Source organism: Montipora foliosa, chromosome 3, assembly GCF_036669935.1.
Source record: "Montipora foliosa isolate CH-2021 chromosome 3, ASM3666993v2, whole genome shotgun sequence".
Taxonomy (NCBI): Eukaryota; Metazoa; Cnidaria; class Anthozoa; order Scleractinia; family Acroporidae; genus Montipora; species Montipora foliosa.
In genome coordinates, this window is record NC_090871.1 from 5,342,423 (window position 1) to 5,363,479 (window position 21,057).

The 21,057-nt window shown below is 38.3% G+C and overlaps 4 protein-coding genes across 4 annotated transcripts in view; 1 reads left to right on the forward strand and 3 right to left on the reverse strand.

Annotated features, from left to right (window-relative positions):
* Nucleotides 1–340: 340 nt before the first annotated feature.
* Nucleotides 341–730, reverse strand: LOC137995185 (uncharacterized). The gene has a single exon (XM_068840760.1). The coding sequence runs from the start codon at nucleotides 728–730 to the stop codon at nucleotides 341–343; it is 390 nt and encodes a 129-aa protein (XP_068696861.1).
* Nucleotides 731–892: 162 nt separating this feature from the next.
* Nucleotides 893–1,249, reverse strand: LOC137995186 (uncharacterized). Its single transcript, XM_068840761.1, has one exon. It carries the CDS (start codon nucleotides 1,247–1,249, stop codon nucleotides 893–895), a length of 357 nt encoding a protein of 118 aa, XP_068696862.1.
* Nucleotides 1,250–9,412: 8,163 nt separating this feature from the next.
* LOC137996579 (transmembrane protein 242-like) lies at nucleotides 9,413–13,581 on the reverse strand. The gene is made up of 2 exons (XM_068842041.1): nucleotides 13,252–13,581; nucleotides 9,413–9,893 (listed from the first exon to the last, which is right to left on the reverse strand). Exons 1-2 carry the CDS (start codon nucleotides 13,555–13,557, stop codon nucleotides 9,750–9,752), a joined length of 450 nt encoding a protein of 149 aa, XP_068698142.1. The 5' UTR covers nucleotides 13,558–13,581; the 3' UTR covers nucleotides 9,413–9,749.
* Nucleotides 13,582–13,609: 28 nt separating this feature from the next.
* The window catches only part of LOC137996578 (palmitoyltransferase ZDHHC14-like), a 12,725-nt gene continuing 5,277 nt past the window's right edge, over nucleotides 13,610–21,057 (forward strand). The window contains exons 1-3 of the mRNA XM_068842040.1: nucleotides 13,610–13,942; nucleotides 17,317–17,477; nucleotides 19,062–19,217. Coding sequence (XP_068698141.1) covers nucleotides 13,773–13,942; nucleotides 17,317–17,477; nucleotides 19,062–19,217 — 487 coding nt within the window. The 5' untranslated portion in view covers nucleotides 13,610–13,772. The remainder of the gene's footprint in view (nucleotides 13,943–17,316; nucleotides 17,478–19,061; nucleotides 19,218–21,057) is intronic.

A 21,057-nucleotide genomic window follows, 5' to 3' on the forward strand; every position in this document is an offset into this window, starting at 1 on the left:
CTTCGGATCCAATCGTGTATCTTTCCAGCTCAGAAGCCACAAATGTGTGTTGTACTTCTGTTTCTTCTCCGCGTCATCTAAACTGTTGCAAAGAGTAGGCATCGTGGGCCATATTTCCTTGGGGTTATTGAAATACTCTGGCCCATTCCACCAGGCCTGATCATTGGCTAATGACTCGATTGTCAAGCCCCTGCTGAGTTTGTCGGCTGGGTTGGCTTAGCTTGGTATGTAGCGTCACTGAGCTGGATCAGTTTCAGTCTGTATCTCACCGACTCTGTTCGAGATGAATGGTTTGAACTGGCAAGAATGTCCACGTACCCAGTGAAGAACAGCAAGACTATCAGACCAACTTTTCATTTGGAAGGCCAAGAGTCTGTCCCACTTTCTCTGCAATTTGAAAGCCAACAATAGCTGCCATCAATTCAAGGCGAGATATACTGATTGCTTTCAGAGGTGTCACCTTGGCCTTGGACATGACAAAACGAACTGTTGAATTACCGGAATGGTACTCGTGCTTTAGGTAAGCCACTGCACCGTATGCCTCTTGTGATGCATCTGTGTATGTATGGATTTGTGAATCTACGACCTGCTCGGGCTCTTTCAACGAACTCGAAATCTTGACCTCTGACAGACTTGAGAGCTCTTTAAACCACGTTGACGCTGCTTCGGAAAGCTCATCTGGCAACTCTTGTTCCCACTCTAAGCCTGCAGTCCACATATCTTGCAGCATCATTCGAGCTGTGATGGTAAATGGAGACACAAACCCCACGGATCAAACAGTGTTGCAGTGTGACTCAAGAAACTTCTTTTGGTCAGGCAGATGTCATCAGGTGGAGGGTGCACGACAAATGGGAACTGATCAGCAGTTGACTCCCAAGAGATTCCCAATGTTTTAATAAAACGGCATCACATGAGCTTCCAGATCCAAATTGGCCACACGGTATTCTTGTGGTATCATTTTGAGAACTTGTTCACAGTTGGAAAGCCATTTCCTTGGCGCCTTTCCAGCTCGCTTCCAAAGAATTGTGAGATGATGGTGCAGCTTGATTGCTTTTTCTACGGTCTCCACAGAATGTAAACTGTCATCCATGTAGGTGCTCTTGCGAACTGCTTCGACTGCTCTAGGTAATTCGCTGCCTTTTAGCTTGGCATTATGGTACGCCACAAACTGAGCCAAGTAGGGTGGGGCATTGACTCCAAACACAACACGAGTAAACGCAAAAACCTTGGGTGCAATGTTGATCTTCATATCCCGAATCTCTGAACTGACCTGCCAGACGGCTTCAGCTGCACCTGCAGATACATCTCTGCAATATCACAAACTACAGCTATAGGCGATCGCCTGAACCTGATGAGAACATTAACCAGATCATTTTGAAGTTTCGGCCCTTTGTTGAGAACATCATTCAATGACACCCCTTTGTAATTGGCCCATGCATCAAACACTGGTCTCACTTTGCTTGTGCCCTTGTCTTGACGAACAACAGTGTGGCAGGTACCAAACCCTACTTGCTCCTTCACTTTCTTCCTGAACTTCTCGAATGCACCCCTTTCATTCGTAGCCATTAAATCACTTCTCAGTTGCAGCTGCAACCTCAGGCTGCTCAGCGAGTTTACGCTCTGTGCTTTATAGACGAGTTAATGCCATGGAAAAGTTATTTTCAAGAGGTGGAGCTGCAGACTTCCATGGCAATCCAACAACAAAACCATCTGTGGCTGGTTTGAGTGTGGCAAACACGGTTTCTTCGGCTTCTTTACATTGGGAACGAACTAACACACTTGACTGAGGCTCCTCAATGACCCACATTTGTTTTATCAATGTGTTTAGTTGCCTTTCCTCACTTCGAAAGAACGATAATTGGTTGACTTCACATTCTGGGTTGTTTTGGGATGCACCAATGCTTGTCCACCCTAAAGGTGTGAGTCTTGCAATGGGTTCCCCAGGATTGTCTTTAATTTCTCTCAATGAACAATGCAAATCAGCTAAATCCAATCGAATTAACATATCGATGATGGGGCGTCTCCCAAGTAAGGAAAAGTTTATTCCGGTCAAATGGGGCCACTTCTTTTCAACAACCCAGTTGACAGCATTCATGTTGCCCGTAACGTACTCCATTGTTTGAGTTGTAACTGTTTTCTTGATAAGGCCATCACAGCTTTCAAGACTAAATTGAACTGACTCGCGTCTAACACTAGCAGTTTGGTCATTCAACAACCGGACATTCAAGGCGACTGGTTCACCTATCAACCCCAATCAATGACTGATGTCTTCATTGAGGTAAGATGGTGTGCTTCCGTCATCCAATAGAGCGTTAATCATCAATGACTTGTTTCCATTCCTGACAACAGCTGGGATAGTCCGTAATGGGAGATATTCATTGCAGTCAGAAACAGAAGTCACACTGACCTGCCAGACGGCTTCAGCTGCACCTGCAGATACATCTCTGCAATATCACAAACTACAGCTATAGGCGATCGCCTGAACCTGATGAGAACATTAACCAGATCATTTTGAAGTTTCGGCCCTTTGTTGAGAACATCATTCAATGACACCCCTTTGTACTTGGCCCATGCATCAAACACTGGTCTCACTTTGCTTGTGCCCTTGTCTTGACGAACAACAGTGTGGCAGGTACCAAACCCTACTTGCTCCTTCACTTTCTTCCTGAACTTCTCGAATGCACCCCTTTCATTCGTAGCCATTAAATCACTTCCCAGTTGCAGCTGCAACCTCAGGCTGCTCAGCGAGTTTACGCTCTGTGCTTTATAGACGAGTTAATGCCATGGAAAAGTTATTTTCAAGAGGTGGAGCTGCAGACTTCCATGGCAATCCAACAACAAAATCATCTGTGGCTGGTTTGAGTGTGGCAAACACGGTTTCTTCGGCTTCTTTATATTGGGAACGAACTAACACACTTGACTGAGGCTCCTCAATGTCCCACATTTGTTTTATCAATGTGTTTAGTTGCCTTTCCTCACTTAGAAAGAACGATAATTGGTTGACTTCACATTCTGGGTTGTTTTGGGATGCACCAATGCTTGTCCACCCTAAAGGTGTGAGTCTTGCAATGGGTTCCCCAGGATTGTCTTTAATTTCTCTCAATGAACAATGCAAATCAGCTAAATCCAATCGAATTAACATATCGATGATGGGGCGTCTCCCAAGTAAGGAAAAGTTTATTCCGGTCAAATGGGGCCACTTCTTCTCAACAACCCAGTTGACAGCATTCATGTTGCCCGTAACGTACTCCATTGTTTGAGTTGTAACTGTTTTCTTGATAAGGCCATCACAGCTTTCAAGACTAAATTGAACTGACTCGCGTCTAACACTAGCAGTTTGGTCATTCAACAACCGGACATTCAAGGCGACTGGTTCACCTATCAACCCCAACCAATGACTGATGTCTTCATTGAGGTAAGATGGTGTGCTTCCGTCATCCAATAGAGCGTTAATCATCAATGACTTGTTTCCATTCCTGACAACAGCTGGGATAGTCCGTAATGGGAGATATTCATTGCAGTCAGAAACAGAAGTCACAAATGTGCTTGAATCAGGCTCCCCTTCCGTACAGTCTCTTGGCAGAGTCAAGCTGCCATTCTCATTGTTTTCAACGTGCAATTCTTTAACATTGTAATTCCCTGAGGCTCTGTTTTGTGTTCCATCATGCAACAGTCCTCTCTTAGTGTGTGCAATAAACGTTTGCTTAGTGCAACTGCAAGACATGCATGACATGCTGGAAAACGTCCGTCAGAGCAATTTGCAGTTAGTTTTTTGCAGACTATTTATTTAAAGCAGAAACGAGTGAATTTTACTCAAGAGCGTGTTTTGTTATCTTTAAAGTGAAGTTATTACCAAAGCTTAAAAAACTAAAAGACCTCAAAATGTGACAGGGCATTACGAAATAATTAAAGGTGTGAACATGTGAGCCAAAGGGCCTCTGCTGGCGCGACATGTGGGTGACCCTCAAATGGTCTTAATGACCCCCCACTTGAAAAAAATTAAGTGGAACCCTGTAGTTCAATAACACCCAATAGGCGATTTGCATGATGGCGTCATTTAACTACGGAGACCAGAATGCTTTGTCAAGATGCTTTGTTATTCAGATTTTTCTTTTCTCTTGGGAACAAAGAAACAATTGTTTAAATTTGCCTGACAATAGAAGCAACTCAAAGCAGTCTGGTCTTAGTAGTAAATAACGTCATCATGCAAATCGCCTATTCAGTGCGTTCTGTTTTTGTTTAACACGAACCACAGACAACCCAGTGTACGCTTTATGGAGCGTCTTGTTCTTAATGATCTGCTCTAATTTATTAATCGTGTTAATTTGTCCAACTATGCAGATGATAACCAAATTTATTTTAGTGATCGCGATCCTGAGGTGGTAAAGTCTGTAATCAATGGCGATCTCGCTGTTGCGAGTCGTTGGTTTGACGGTAATAAGTGTTCAATCCCGAGAAATGTAAATTCCAAAAAACTACCCTTGCGGTCTTTTCTTTAGCATTAGTGACGTACAGGTTCCTATCGTAGACCATTTAGAACTATTAGGCGTAACTATCGTTAACTCGCTAAATTTTAGCAAACACATTGGCAAGATTACATAGAAAGTTGGAAATCAGTTAGATGTTTTGAGCAGGCTAAAGAACACGCTATCAATCTCTTTGAAGATGTGCCTCTACAACTCGTATGAAATGTCTTATTGTACTTACTGTTTTGCGATCTGGCATAATTGCAATGAGTCTGATAAGCAGAAGCTGGAATGGCTTAATGTGAGAGCTCTAAGGTGTGTCTACAACAAACGGGTGCCCCTTCATGGTGATGATGACTACGGCTTCACTTTGTCCAATCGTCGCCTACAGGACATTGCCATATTAATTTTTAAAGCTGTAAACGGTATGTTACCGGGATGTATTAGTTACTTGTTCGTCGTACGTAATAATGTGAAGTGCTCAATTGACAGGCTAGCCGTCCCACGTAAGAAAACTACAAACTTTGGCTTAAAATCTACAACTTGTATTGGTGCCAAAGTGTGGAATTCTTTACTAGATGAATTACGTTCAACGACATCAGGAATTTAAGAATGCTGTGAGAGAACTACATTTGTAATGTACAGTTTTCTATGATTTAATGTAATAATTTCAAGATTTAGGATTGTTTATTTATTGATATAGTTAGAATGTTAGAATTTAGAAACAGAATGCAATTTTTATTTGTTTATTTATTTATTTATTTCACTTTTCTCGGCATATTAGCATGTATTTGCTAGGGGCCTAATCAACGTCATCAACCCGAGTTGAAGTAAAGTTACCTACATACCTACCTAATAAAACAACTTTCCTTCCAGTCTGTACATTTAGGATGTGCATTTCAAGTATTGATGAACATCAGCACTGAATGCCAATATACATTTTTTTTATCAATGTTGTACCACATCCACAATGACAATCTTCATTTTATTTTCTCCAAATTTGAGACAATAAGACTTCAAAGACTTGTTAAGCTTCAACGTTTTCGTTGCTGTCATTTTTTAAAGTTGGTTTTTGTGAGATTTTAAAATATAATTTTGGGTAACCAGAAGGGGTTGGAAGTCAGAGAAAACAATGGCACATTCACGTTACACAAATTAATATCAGTGTTTTTTGTGATAATTTTTATTATCGGTCAGTGATGTTAATACTGAGAAAGCAGAAAACCTGCTGAAAGCCTGCAGTGTTGGGCAGTGAACAATTTATTGAGAAGGTATTATTTCAGTGGAAGTGAACTTTTAAGTAGAGCTAATTTGAAGTGTCTGTTTGTTACAAAGCTGAACAATTCTCGTTATTTTGTAATCTTTTCACGATATTTTAACATGTTGAAACAAGAGGATCACAAGAGTGATACATCTATGGATGAAGTCTATTTCATTGCCGTATTGGCCAACCCCTTTTATGTTAGGTGGTAATTTAATTCATATGCATTTTAATTTTGTTTTGCATTGAATTTCCTTTTCACCAGTTCTTTCTCATGGTGTTGAACTCATTTTTGGTGCGAAGTCCGAAGGACGGAGAACTATTAGGTTTAGAGTGGGGCATGATACGTCAAGAGAGCAACATAATATTTCCTGATCAAAATTCCGGTGTCAGATGTCAATATTCCAAAGGGTCGGACACAATATGCTGTCGTATTTGACGCAAAAGAGGTTGAAAATTGTTCAAATTCTTTGTTAGACTACTTGTACTGTAGTGGTGGGTACGTATTTCGAGATTTATCATCTAGGGATAGGTGAGTCTGCTGGTCTTTTGAAAACAAACTGGGAAATGTCGCAAGGGTAAATCGCGTGTCTCGTTCTTAGCAGATCAGTCCACCATTTGGATGTAATAATAATAATAATAATAATAATAATAATAATAATAATCGTATTAAAAGAGATTTCTTAAAACATAAAACTATAAAAGTTAGAGATAACAAGTTAAACCGACGTTTCGGAGTAGACATCACTCCATTATCAAGGTAAAAATGTTCTATGATGCTAAAATTACAGTATTAAAAACGATTGACGCTAAGAATTAACATAATAAGCACGTGCGAAATTGGCTATAAGAATACTTTAGCACGAATGGAATCCGATTGCACATTGAGGCTAGGCTTAAGTGTTCTTATAAATAACATTTCAAACACTAAGCAATCAAATTTGTTTTTACATTTTTTGAGCACCTCAAAGCGTTTAAGCAGGTCCCGAGGGATCGACCCGTGTGCGTTCTTATGGTGTCTGGCAATAGCCGAGGACTGTTGCTTATGTCCCTTTACACGATTGTGTGATGAAGGTTATGTAGGCTACACACGCGGACATTTACACAATCGTGTAAAGGGACATAAGCAACAGTCCTCGGCTATTGCCAGACACTATAAGAACGCACACGGGTCGATCCCTCGGGACCTGCTTAAACGCTTTGAGGTGCTCAAAAAATGTAAAAACAAATTTGATTGCTTAGTGTTTGAAATGTTATTTATAAGAACACTTAAGCCTAGCCTCAATGTGCAATCGGATTCCATTCGTGCTAAAGTATTCTTATAGCCAATTTCGCACGTGCTTATTATGTTAATTCTTAGCGTCAATCGTTTTTAATACTGTAATTTTAGCATCATAGAACATTTTTACCTTGATAATGGAGTGATGTCTACTCCGAAACGTCGGTTTAACTTGTTATCTCTAACTTTTATAGTAATAATAATAATACCAAAACTTCTTAGCAGCACGAAGTAAGATATCGCTTTGATGATCCATACGATGTTTTTGAAATTCATATTTAATCAATACATGTTTCGGATGAAACATCATCCATCGTCAGTTGACAAATGAGAAATAAACTAAAGTTGAGCAATAAATAGTGTAACAAAGTGAGATATAACATGAATAATTAAGGATGAAGGCGAGAACAGAATAAAAACACCCAACCACGAAACAAAACAGAAAAAACCAAACTGTTTAGGCTAAGAAAAGAAACTAATTAGTATGAAAGGGATAAATTAAGATGTTTGACTTGGGAATTTAAAGATGGCTGCTCCCAAAGGATATGCATGGCTTCTTTGATTTTCAATTGGAAACGTGTGGAAGCAGAGTCGAGGATTTTAAAACAGTCTTCTGAACACCGGGAGCGACAATTTTCAGAACCTCTCAAGTGCTTAAATATGTGGGAATGTTTGTCGGAGGCGAGATGTTCACGGATGCGAGTGGCGAAATGTCTATTGGTTTCACCAATATAACAGGCATTACAGCCTGCACATGAAAACTTGTAAATGACTCGCGATCGTAAGCCCGCAGGGATAGGATCCTTCGCCCCAAACCAACTCCTAATTTTAAACGGGGTGAACACCAACTTAATTTCCAGGTCGCTGCAAAATTTGTTGACTAATTTCTTAATTCTGCGTTTTGTTATGATGGAAAAAGGACCGATGTACGGTAATTTAAAATACAAACAATTGTCCTTCCGAGCAACACTCTGAGAGGAATCGGAGGTAAAGTAACTGTTGAGAAATTTTCTAACAACATTCTCGATAACGCTAGAAGGAAACAAATTCTTCCTTAATGTTTTGGTAAGGTTGCTTATGTCCAAGTGAAAACCAGTCCAAGTATTATTAATTTTAAATACTCGGTCAACCAGAGTGCGTACTAGTCCTAATTTGTAACTGAAAGGTACAAAGCTGTAATAATTAGTGAGAAGACCGGTGTAGGTCTTCTTGTGGAAAACCCAGGAAATAATGCCCTGATTACTATGGTTATCTAAAAGCACATCTAAGAAGGGAAGCTTGTGGTTTTCTTCCTTCTCCATAGTAAACTTGATGTTAGGATGCTGGCTGTTGATATAACTAAAGAAAGATAAAGCATCCTGCTCGGTATTAAACAAAGCAAAGGTGTCGTCGACATATCTACGGTAAAACTCGATACCTGAATTGTAATTCTCTAACCAGCGTTTCTCATGGTGACCCATAAAGAGATTAGCTAATACAGGAGCAAGCGGGGAGCCCATGGCTACCCCATCAATTTCGCCACTCGCATCCGTGAACATCTCGCCTCCGACAAACATTCCCACATACATATTTAAGCACTTGAGAGGTTCTGAAAATTGTCGCTCCCGGTGTTCAGAAGACTGTTTTAAAATCCTCGACTCTGCTTCCACACGTTTCCAATTGAAAATCAAAGAAGCCATGCATATCCTTTGGGAGCAGCCATCTTTAAATTCCCAAGTCAAACATCTTAATTTATCCCTTTCATACTAATTAGTTTCTTTTCTTAGCCTAAACAGTTTGGTTTTTTCTGTTTTGTTTCGTGGTTGGGTGTTTTTATTCTGTTCTCGCCTTCATCCTTAATTATTCATGTTATATCTCACTTTGTTACACTATTTATTGCTCAACTTTAGTTTATTTCTCATTTGTCAACTGACGATGGATGATGCTTCATCCGAAACATGTATTGATTAAATATGAATTTCAAAAACATCGTATGGATCATCAAAGCAATAATAATAATAATAATAATAATAATAATAATAATAGAGCGAGTTACAATTGAGTGTCGTAAAACCAAAACCAAAGTAATTACTTTGGCCAATCAAAATAGACGGAGACAATCCAGTAAACCAATCAAAACTTGAAGTAATTACACGTAGCCGACACAAAGCGCGGGAAAATGTGCACGCGAGAGCCACGATTGGTTTTGGTTTCATTTGTGTTTGGTTGAAAAAGTGGCGCGCGAACTTTGAACCAATCAATGAGTTACGTAATCGTAAACCAAAGCAAGTCGCTAATTACACTAAGAAAATGTTTACACTAATTACACTTATTACACTAAGAAAATGTCTAACCGTTCGGTACCGCTCGTTGAAAGTTATTTAAGGTTGTGCCAACATCAGTAAAAGAGGACTTGTGAGCCCTTAATTAAGTCGCTGGAGCCGCTTTTATTGAAAACATTACAATATGGATAATATTCTTCCCAAATCTGTTTTAACAGTGGAATTTTACTTTGGAAAATATTATCACAAAAAAGGTGAATCCCTCAACTTCATGCATGAATAGTTACACAATAAGATACATGTAATGTTGTGTGTCCCAGGGGTAAGGATACCTGTCAATCAATAACATTGTCCACCATTTGTAAAATGATTGTTTCTTTGTGAAAACTAGGAGAAATCGATTGCAGCTCATTACATCAACACCATTGGTAGATTGCCATTCAGCACTGCCATGAAACTGTTCACTTGGAGCTTACTGTGTTCTACCTGTCTGAACTTGAGGGCAACCACTTTTCATTGTTTCGTCCTTCTTTATTTCTTGGAATTCTCCAGGAATCAAAGTGTGACACAAGTTTACCATCCTTTGCAGGAAGAATGCTTTTCATTTTTTCCCCAAACTCTTTAGCCTGAAAAAGATTATGGCCTGCATCATTATTACAATAACTGTGTAACACACTTCTTCCAATTAACTCTCCTCCTTCACTGAAGTAGCCTCAAGACCTATCTATCTCTATCTACTGTTTATTTGCTTCCATCACCATAAGTGATGATTCTTGCAAATTGAAAAACGGCCAGTGGTCAATATATACAATACATGAAAGCATACACACATCTGAGAGTGTATATAACACCAACAATATTATGTGGCTATGAGGAGTTTGGGCATTAAGGCCCTAAGCTCAAAAACTTGATCTTTTGCTACACCTCTAATAACAATTTTGAAGCTTAATTAGCGAGAGTGTTGCGTGCCTTCTCTAGACCAATGCACGAGCCACAATTAAATTTTTCCATGTTAGTATAATTTTTTGTAAATGTGTCAATGCTTGCAATGTATTGTGTATCTAATACGGAGTTGAAACTTAGCATAAAGTAAAGCATGAAATCAACAGTTTTTGTACACAACTGTTTCAACTATTTAAGACTAACAACAGCAATAAACTGAAGGTCTCATCACATGTGTCAGATTTTTAAGGCTGACTATTAGGCAATATTCTGAAGCTGAGAAAATGCCAAGCAAAGTTTTCATGGTCAGCTCACGATTTTGACATGATGTTATTTTTCTGAAAAAAAATTATGAGACCTTAACAATAATAACAATAATAGAAATAATTTCACTGTAAAAAAAAAACTGTATAAAAATATTTGTAAAGATCATTTTGAAAATAACTTATTTTAAAATTTCAAACGAATGGACATTACTACCGTAAACAACAAAAAAGCAAAATGAAGCACCAAAACACCATGTATGACCCCTCCATACATTGAATACTAACCCACAAAGGTTGAATTTGAGATTAAGGGCGCGTTCGATTGACCTTATTCCAGAATAAGAATATGTGGAGTGATGATTAAAATGGTATGTTTGGCGCGTTCAAAAGCAGCAAGGATGATTAAAAAATGTTTAAAATAGCATTTTAGCAGATGTTTGACAATTTTAATGTGACTCTCCACAAAAACTAAGGATTTCTAACTTGTATTCCATATATTCCTATTCCAGAATACGGTCAATCGAACGCACCCTAAATACCATTTTTGGCCTAATTGCTCCTAATCTCAGTCTTAATTGGAATCCTAATATCAATCTCACTAAACAAGGAGCAATAACATTTTAGGCCTCATTAGATTGATATTAAATCTCAAATCCAACCTTTGTCAGTTAGTATTCAATGCATGGTGGGGTCATACACGTACATGGTGTTTCGTTTCGCTGTGTTTCGTGGTTTAGTAATGCCCCAAACAGATGATGTTTCATTGTTTTCTGATTAATTTCATTATCAAATCAAGAGATAAAAAAAGCAACCCTAACCCTAACCCTTTTGATGTTCAAACTTTTGTTTTTCTTTTGTATTTATAGAATCTTATCACTTGATCTCTTGATTTGGTAATTATAATTATAACGTTGTAACCCTCTTTACCACCTATCACTCCAGTTTTTGCTGGGTTAGACATTTAAAAGGAATTTTAGTTCTGACTAGAGAGTCGAGCAACAATGGGAGTATTAGAGTCTCTTTGCTACTTTAGAGTTGTCCAAAATGAGGTGCCAATGCTTCATAACAATCTTTTTAAAATCCAGTGTAGCCAGACTGTATGCAGTAACTAGTAGCAAAAGTATGTTTGATGAGAAATTGATCTCAGCCATTGTAGTTGTGACCAGTTCTCTGCAACCGAGATTGAAAATACTGTTTGCGTGACTTGAAATTTTATTTAACTGAGTTTGTTCTCGAAAGACAGTGTTTTGCCTTTGATGAATCTCTTCTTACATCTGAGAGGTTGACATGAGAAATGCATGTATTGGAAAGTTTGAGTTTGGACAATGAAATAATTATTGCTGCCGGCAAAACTTGGATCTTTGAAAACTTCTATGTCTATGTAGAAAAAACAGAGTGTTAAGATGTCATTTTACAAGCAAATTTGATTGTTGGGTGGTTTCACATGGTACCATAACATTGCTGTTACGTGATAAAGTGTTGTAGTGTCAATCCTATTAATAACAAGGTCTCTTTACATGTGAAGTGTTGAAACTGGTTTGAGCCACCTTAACCCATTGACTCCTGGGGGTTCCCCATTGACGAGTAAAATCGTCTGGCATTAGACAGAGTAAAATAATTATTCTGGCGTTAGACAGAGTAAAATATTAAGTATGGCTGGTTTAGGCCGGTTTGGGGGTGAATGAGTTCATGGGACATTGACAGTGAGTGATTAACCCATTGACGCCCAGGGGTTCCCCATTGACGAGTAACATACTCTGGCATTAGACACAGTAAAATACTAAGTCTGGCCGGTTTCGGCTGGTTTGGACTTACATTTGTGTAAGGTGGCTCAAACCAGAAACTCTCTTAAGAATGCCTACAACAATGTACACTGTATCACGTAACAGCAAATGTTATGGTGCCATATGAAACACTGATTAATTCCAAACAAGATGCAGTCATTATTGTGATGTAATAAGTTACTTTGGCAATGGGAAAGCCCAGCAAAAACACCCTATATTTTGGATTTAATTGCTAATATCTCAAAAACAAACTCAGTAACCCCCCTTTTTTATTGCTGAAAAGTGATCAGAAGGCCAAGATGAAACTTTCTGCAAAGTTTAAAAAAATTCTGCGCTGCAGAATCAGAGCCACTCACAGAATTAAGGTGGCTCTGAATCGGCTGTACAGGTTTTTTTTAAACTTTTCAGAAAGTTTCATCTTGGCCGTCTGATTACATTTCAGAAATAAAAAATGGCGGTCACCATATGAGCAAATAAAGGCACAATAAAGGGTGTTTTTGCAGGGCTTGCTCGCTTGCTCTCATAATAATGACTGCATCTTGTTCAGCAATAATTGGTGTTTCATGTGGTGCCATAATATTTCTAATACGTGATACAGTGTTGTAGTGTCGATCCTTCTAATAAGAGAGTTACATGCAAGCGTTGAAACTGGTTTGAGCGACCTTACATGCAAATCAAAAAATGGTTTTTAATAAGAGGGTACCGGTAATATACTCACCGTCGCTGAGTGCATTTTGAACTAAACAAGCTCAACCTACTTATAACTTATACGTAGATTCCGGGAATCGATCCGGGCTTCGTTTGTGGAAGGCGCATGAAGGTGAGTGGTATCATCACTGCGCCAACCGTAATCATGAATCACAGAATAAAATAACATAAAGCAATTAATTTCTGTGAGAGGAAGGAGTAAATGTAGGCGGTTCTATTTCATGGCTACGTAAATGCACGGTGAAGTGTTAGATTACAAGAATGAGGTATTAAAGGCTGCTTACATCTTTTACGCCCAAAGCCGTTTTCACTCCTAGTATTAGCAATCCGACTCCGCTAATGGCTAAAACAGTACCGTAACCTAACGCCTTGATGGCCAACTTGACACCTTCTTGTGTCCGAACATCAAATGGCTCTGGACCTCTCCGACGAGCTTGGCCAATGGCAAAGCCAAAGCCACCGACAATGGATGCCAAGGTTACTCCAGATATGAAAAACGCTTTTGACAAAACCGAACCAGGACTACTGTGATTTAAGGCCGATGTGTTCCCTTGATATTTCTCTTGACAGTTCGCCCTGTCGTCCGCCATTAATTCCGAACTACTGCAGGCTCACGTAAGCATGCGCTCTGAGTCTTTCGGTGAGGTGCCCCCGCTCTCGAACACTTCATCTTCTTGTGCAGTGGTTCTCGTTGAATTTTTTTATTAAGTTCTCTACACAGGAACCGGTGGCTATGGTGACTCTTCCCGCAGCGAGGAACACCTGCTTATATGCTCGCTGGTATTAAAAGACTAAGAAAACCTCCATGACTCAGAAGCAATACACACCCATCATGTCAAATCGTAATTGGGAGGTTTTTCCCGGGAGAAACAAGTTTTACTGCGATGGAAGGATCATTATGACGCGAAATAACGGCGTCTTTTACTTCACTGTGGTTCTTATAGTAATCACTAGCGGTCTTTTCTTTGCTTTTGAGTAAGTATACTTTTGATCGTTTCTCAGCATAACGTGGGTCATGAGATCTGTTTCGGAAGGAAAATTTCAAATTCATCCAGGGACCAGTTCACCTGTAAATGGTTTTCCACCATGTTTTCCCTGTTTTATACGATTTACACCGTTACGTAGACAGAACTCGACTTGCATGGAAGAGGTATAGGATTTGTAAGTTGTAACCTGGTGTACTTTGTCGTCAAGTTTAAATTTATTCAAATTATGTTTTGTTTTGCCCAACTATAAATAATCCACCCGATAGTTATTGTATTTTGTAATTTCTTCAACAACGGTGATGTGCAACGTCATTCATGTTTCTGCTACTTACATTACAGTTTGTTAGTGTTGGTGTTGTGAAAGCAATGCAAAATCCATCAACACATCTGTTTTGTTATGTTGATTAAGGGACCTTAATTTTTCAGAGTAAGCAGAGGTCTGCGGAGCCCCTTTTTAAGATAGCCACATGCCATTTGTGGAACTGTGCAGAATTACTCTGTAGACTCCTAAGCGGCCAAAGCTCATGTTAGACTCGAGACGTGGCTGTGAAAGGCATCATGTCAGCAACAACACTACTAGGCACTTTCATAGTTTTTCTTACTGGGTTGCCAGTATGGCAATCCCAGTCGGAAAAAGGGTGGCATTTGTTGGGTTTTTTTCTTTTTTTTTTTTTTTTTTTTTTTTTTTTTTCCGTGTCTGTAAAAGTCTTGACTGTCACTCCCCTGCTAAGTAGTGTCTTTGTGCATAGAGCCTTCTGCGCATATTTTCTTAGGATCGAGAGGGTAGTGGGAAATGCGTAGATTTCTCTGGTGGACACAGTAGAACGATTAACTTAACTGGCAATGGCGTCGAAAGTCATGTAACGCGAATGGCGTTTTAGTGGATCTTTGAACAAAATATACCCTTATGAAGCTCAATAATGGCAAGTCAATTGGATACTGAACAAGACAGGCGGTGGAATCTTAAAAGCGATAAGTAATGGACTTCGACAACAATCTGTCGCCCGCCGAGCCGTCTTTTACCAAGTGTGCTGTTAGGTAGAACACTGAAGATTCGTAGGGCAGCGATAATAGTGAATTCAAAGACTAGACCAGGTGGATTGGATGGAATTTCAAGCGTTAAAATCGCTGAAAAGGTAAGGTTATTTTCGCAGCGATGCAATTGCGTGTCTTCACCACATGTTCCTTTGATCTCACATAATTGTGTTTTCCCTCAAAATATTCACTTGTTTTCGCTTTCGCTCGAACATATTTACCTTTATTACATGTCCAATGAATAGTTTTATTCTCTGGAATGAATTTTCCGTTGAAAAATCGGTTATTTGGGTAGTTTTTGGCAAACAGAGGTTAATTATTCGTAATGCAATCGCTTTATCACATTACGCATTGATCGCTAATCCGATTATTCCTAAAAATCTAAAAATATTCGTGCCTCATCAGTTTTCAATCGAATTTACGTCCAAGAAAGCAGATAAATTGCAGAAAATTTTAGTTTTGCATCCAAAAATGCGTAATCAACGCTAAAATGACCAAATTTTGCCTGGAAAACATATTTTACTTTTATTTTTCTTAAATTTTTTCGTTCAACTTTCGCTTTTATAAACTGTTTCAGTTGTCTGTAAATCAGTTATATGCTGTTGGAAAGCTTATTTTCTTAGCTTTAAAATGATGTATTTTTTTCCCCCTAACTTTAAATATTTTTTGAAAAAAAAAACATTTTTTGGCGATGGCTGATTTACCGCAGTTTTTCCGCGGTTGGGAAAGTAGGAAAAAGAGTTAATTAATAGGCCGGTAGCCAGGTTTTTAACCTCAGAAAAGGATCTGTTTCGTCGTACGAATGTGTGAGGACCTGTGAGCCAAAGGGCCTCTTTGCTGGTATGACTTCTGGGTGACCCCTTAATAACTTCTTTCTAACCAAGCGCGAGGGCCGTACTGGGGAATATTGGCCTGAGGTTGTGGCAGTACGGACCGAGCGCCAATATTCCCCAGTACGGCTCGAGCTAGCTCGGTTAGTAAGTAGTTTATTATATGGTTTTTTTAATTACCTTTTGCTTTGTTTTTGCAAGGCCGTAATCGGCCCATGGGCATTACAGGAGAATAATGCCCTACAATTCAGTTACAATTAGCCAATCAGAGCGCGCGTTATATTGGCTACAAACACAAGCCATATAATAAATGGTCTTAATGAACCCCCAACTTGAAAAAAATTGCCTGGAACGCTGCACGAACCACAGGCAACCCAGTGTACTCTCACGGAGGGTCTAGTTTTGAGTTAGTTTCACGACAAAGGAGCAATGAAGCAAAAAGTTATCAAATAAATGAATGAAATAAAGTACATGTAAGTTAACTCACCTTGTTTATTTTGTTTTGTCTTTTCGAGCTTTTTTGAAACTGTTTTTGGACGTTGTTGTTTAAGAGGCTGTTGTAATCTTCTTAAGACAAAGTCAAGGCTGGACGCAGTTTTTCCTTCCATCGAAAAGAGCATAGTCTGTAACTTCCTCCCTTTCTGATCAGCTTGCTGAAAGCATTACCCTTTCAGCTCGAATGAGAAAGATGTCCTACACTTTTCTAGCTTGTATTTTTGACTGCAGGTCTGAAATTAGGGATCTTGCCCGCATGCAATTGCCACTTACAATGTACCCCTCTGAAACACAGTCAAATCCGGTCCTTGAAAAAAATTTTATAACACTTTCTTTCTAGTCCATGTTTTTTCACAGACAGGATCCAACTGTGTACCGGAGGGGTGAGTGGCGCTTTTGCACAGGCAAGATCCCTAATTTCAATCCTGTAGTCGAAAAGACGAGCACAAGCATCAGCAGACAATTGTCTGGTCTAGAAATGTGAAGGAAATCTTTCTCATTTAAGCCAAAAGGGTAATGCTTTCAGCAAGCTGATCAGACAGGAGGAAAAACTGTGTAGGGCAAACTCGCTTTTCGGCAAGAAAAAGGCTTTTGAGTACATTTGTCTGTTACTCGCTGTGTCTAGCCTTGACTTTGTCTTTGGAAGATTACAACAGTTTTAATACCCTACTTATTTCGTTCATTCATTGATAACTTTTCGCTTCTTTGCTCCTTTGTCGTGAAACTAACAAAAAAAAACAAAGTGCCGAGACCAGTGTTGTTGCTGACGTGATGCTTTTGACAGGTATGTCTTGCGCATAACGCGACTTTGGGGCACCTATGGTAGACTGAACTTTCAATGGGAGGTTTGCTATGTAGAATCCTCCTTATTAAATAATCTAATAGGGTTAATATTGAAAATAATATTATTTATCTCATGGTGAAAATGGTCTATCAAGACCGTGAAAGCCAGAGGTGTTTCAAGTATACTATAATAATTACATAACTTGTTTTTGTTTTACAGTTGCCCATATTTATTTGAAAATGTGTCTCCAGCCGTACCCTTTGTTGCTGCATGGTTATTTATTTTTGTTATGTCAACATTACTTCGCACCGCATTCAGTGACCCAGGAATAGTTCCAAGAGCATCAGTTGAGGAGGCAGCATACATTGAAAAAACATTAGGTAAAACATTGATATTGATAAGTGAACAGTTTTCCATGGAAAAAAATCCCTTACATCATAGAGAATAGTCCTTGCAGTTCACTGACGAAAAAAGTGATAGAACCTTGCCAACCTGTCTTCTCAGTAGTTACAACATGGCTCCCTGACACCACATTTTTGATAACCAATCAGCTCAACAACCAGAGTAACAGTACTTAAGCATCACTTAACTGCAATGTTCTGAAGATGATTTCCACTCAAGTTGTCATAAAGTTAGTGTGTTATAAATTACAAATACCCTGGAGTCGAAATTTAAAAACTAACCGGTCACAATTTTTCGACAAGATATATGAAAACTTAGGTGCAAGTTATAGTCGCAAGATGTTTAACAGCAGTGAGCACCTTGCCAAGGGAATAGCCTTTAAACATCCCTGTACTAGGGATAGCCACTCACAGATTTAAGGCCACGTACTGCAAAGATATTTTAATTTTTAATTTAACATGGGTACTTTGTAGGAAGGAAACTACCAATAGACAATTGAACCACTTGATTGAAAGTTCTCCTGAGACATGTAAAGGGTTCATTCACAGTTAGTATGCTTCATCAAAACATGTGAAAATTCATTTTGGTACATTGAAAGTATTGGATAGACTATTATTTTCTTTGCCACCAAATAAATGCACTTATTTTTGGTTGCACTTGTATGATCAAAAGCTATGTTTTTCAATGAAAACAAAAAGAAACGTTTGATGATAATAGAGTTAAATTCCAGGAGGATGGGGATTGGGACACCAACGTGACTTCCATTTCTTTGTTTCTGCAAGCTTTTTAGCAAAAGCTAAATGTGTATTTATTTATTTGTTTTGTCACTTGCAGGTTACATGAATTTGAGAAAAAGATAATTTTAGTAAAGAATAGTGATGGGGAAGCCTGAACTAGAAGCCTAGGGGTTATATGAGGATCCAGGCTCCCTCAAGATTAGTTAAAATAGACATAACATAAAATTTTGGGAAAAGATAACGCAATATTACACATACATTACAGTATAAACAATCATAATATACTGTACATAATACAACTTATTTAGAAACAAAACTATACTTACAAAAGGAGATTGAAATAATTTAACTAGAATATTTCAATAAAAGGTGACATTTAATTAAGGGAAAATTTAAAATTAACTAGACTAGTCAAGGACGTTAAATGTCTGCTTAAAGAGTTCCAAAAGAGCGGTCCTTGGTAAGAAATACTAAATTGTTTTAAGGTTGTGCGGGCTTAATAGGTCGAAAGTTCTGAGCAAATCAAGTGTTGCAATCATGGACAAGAGAGCCAGCTGTGAAAAGATTGTAGAAGGTCAAAGGCAGTAGATGGTTTCAATATGGGAACACAAAAATACCATTTTGTAAAGAATTGATCTCGAAGACCTTTAATATTTTCAAATTCTTAAAGCACGGATCCGAAGGAACTCGGAAAAAGCTTGTTTTAGCTTTGTCTAAAACTGTTGTAATAAATTATTTTTCTGAAGTAAAATAATAAAAATGTTTTATTGTCATGTCTGCTGATTACTAGCTTAATTTTACAAAATCAAATTGTCTTCCTTTCAGAAACTCCAAATCAAGATGCGCAAACATACCGGCCTCCTCCAAGAATTAAAGAGATAGCTATAAATGGACAAGCTGTGAAACTGAAGTTTTGTTTTACTTGCAAAATATTTCGACCACCAAGAGCATCACATTGTAGCATGTGTGACAACTGCGTAGGTAAGTACTCATTTTGCTTTAAAATGTGAGCCAACCACTAATAGACCATTCTATGAAGCTGATCACTACCAGCTGAGTAAAAGCTGTGAACTCTTGTGACAGTCACTCACTAAACAATTTTTTAAATAACACAAGGCCTTTTGTGGTTTTTTTTTATCACCACAGTTTTTATTTTTGTACATTGTACGTTTCTGTATTTGTGGTAGTGCACTGTAAGATGCACTACACAATACATGTACATGTGTCACCAGGTTGTAAGAGCGTAAGAGTGTAAGTCGGTGGTAACAATAGGCCTGCAGTGGATGCATAACTCACGAACATAAACAGGTCTGTTGGAAGCAAGCTTGAGTTTCAACAAAATGAGCCCCAAAATCGGCAAAAATTTGTGATGCTGATGAATAATAAAACAGCGGCTGTTCCAAAACTATGGAATTACATGGTGATAAATACATGTAACCTCGTCTAGGAGAGTAAATTTTTGACTTTGCAGAAACAATGGTCAACCTCGAGAGTTGGGCGATTGTGATCTTTGTGTTGAATTTGCACATTTCTTGTCAATCTTAAAACACTTGAAAGAAAAAAGACCAAACTAACAAAAACAAAAACCAGGTTTCTTGCCATCATTTTGGCACAGATGTATCCTTTGTTTTGCGAGAAAATAAGCAAGGTAACTTGATCACGTTGCCCGCTGAATTCGATGGCACTTTCGATTGTGTGATTTACGTGTGCAGCCAAAAGTACAATTGAACGTAGCAAAAATCTCCCGAAATGTTTTTCTCTGATGGTAACTTTTTATCTTCTCATTTCAAAAATTTTAGTTGAGATAAGTTAAGATAACTTGAATCTCCTGGAAGACAAAATGCAGCTCAGTTGACAATTATGCAGTGCTGGGCTACTGCACTACCACACCTACATGTACACAATGTGTGCCTATTTTTCTCAATTAACTTAAAATACATGTACAGTATGGTAGGATGTCACGCTGAAGCAAAAAAGTCATTGTAACTTCTGTGCTTTGTTATTATTATTGTTGTTGTTGTTATTATTATTTTTATTGTTATTATTAATATTATTATTATTATTATCATTATTATTATTGTTATTATTATTGTTTCTTGCATTAACCAACTATATAATTTTGTCCCATTCCTATAAATAAATTTCAAATACCGAATACCATAAACACTGGCGTATAAGCCGCACTTGCAGATAAGCCGCACCCCAAGTTTAGCAACTTAGATTTTGGAAAAAAAAATTTGAAAGAAAATTAAAATAAATCAAAAGTGGACAATACATCTTGACAAAGATGTCTTACATGTAAATGCACTGTTTCTTCAAGTTTCTTGCACGTGTCAACCCGCGTATTAACTCACTAACATTAAAACAGTCAATACTCAAACTCTTACCTATAATTTTGACTCTCTAATAGTATGAAAATCTGACTAGGACATAAATTTGATCTTTCTCTGGCATTTTTAATACAGTATTTTTCATTCCTGTCCATTTCTCATTAGAATTTACATGCAACAACACCCGACGAATGTTTCGGTTCGAGGCATTCTCGCTCGTGGTGGATCAATTTCTGTCGAAGTGAGCGGCCATCATCGACATTGTAAACAACTTTGTGGTGGAATGGAGATTCCTGCCGAGTGAAGTTCACCTGCTCAAGAAAGGGAATGTTAAAGCGGTTAAAAGATCTTTAATGAAGAACGTTTAATCATTGTGTAAGCTCAAACAAAAATGGCTCTTTTAGGAGCCACCAAACTCGCAAAAGCAATGATCAATGCGTAATGCGGTATTGTTTTATGAAGTTTTTATTAATTTGCTGCACAGGTCTATA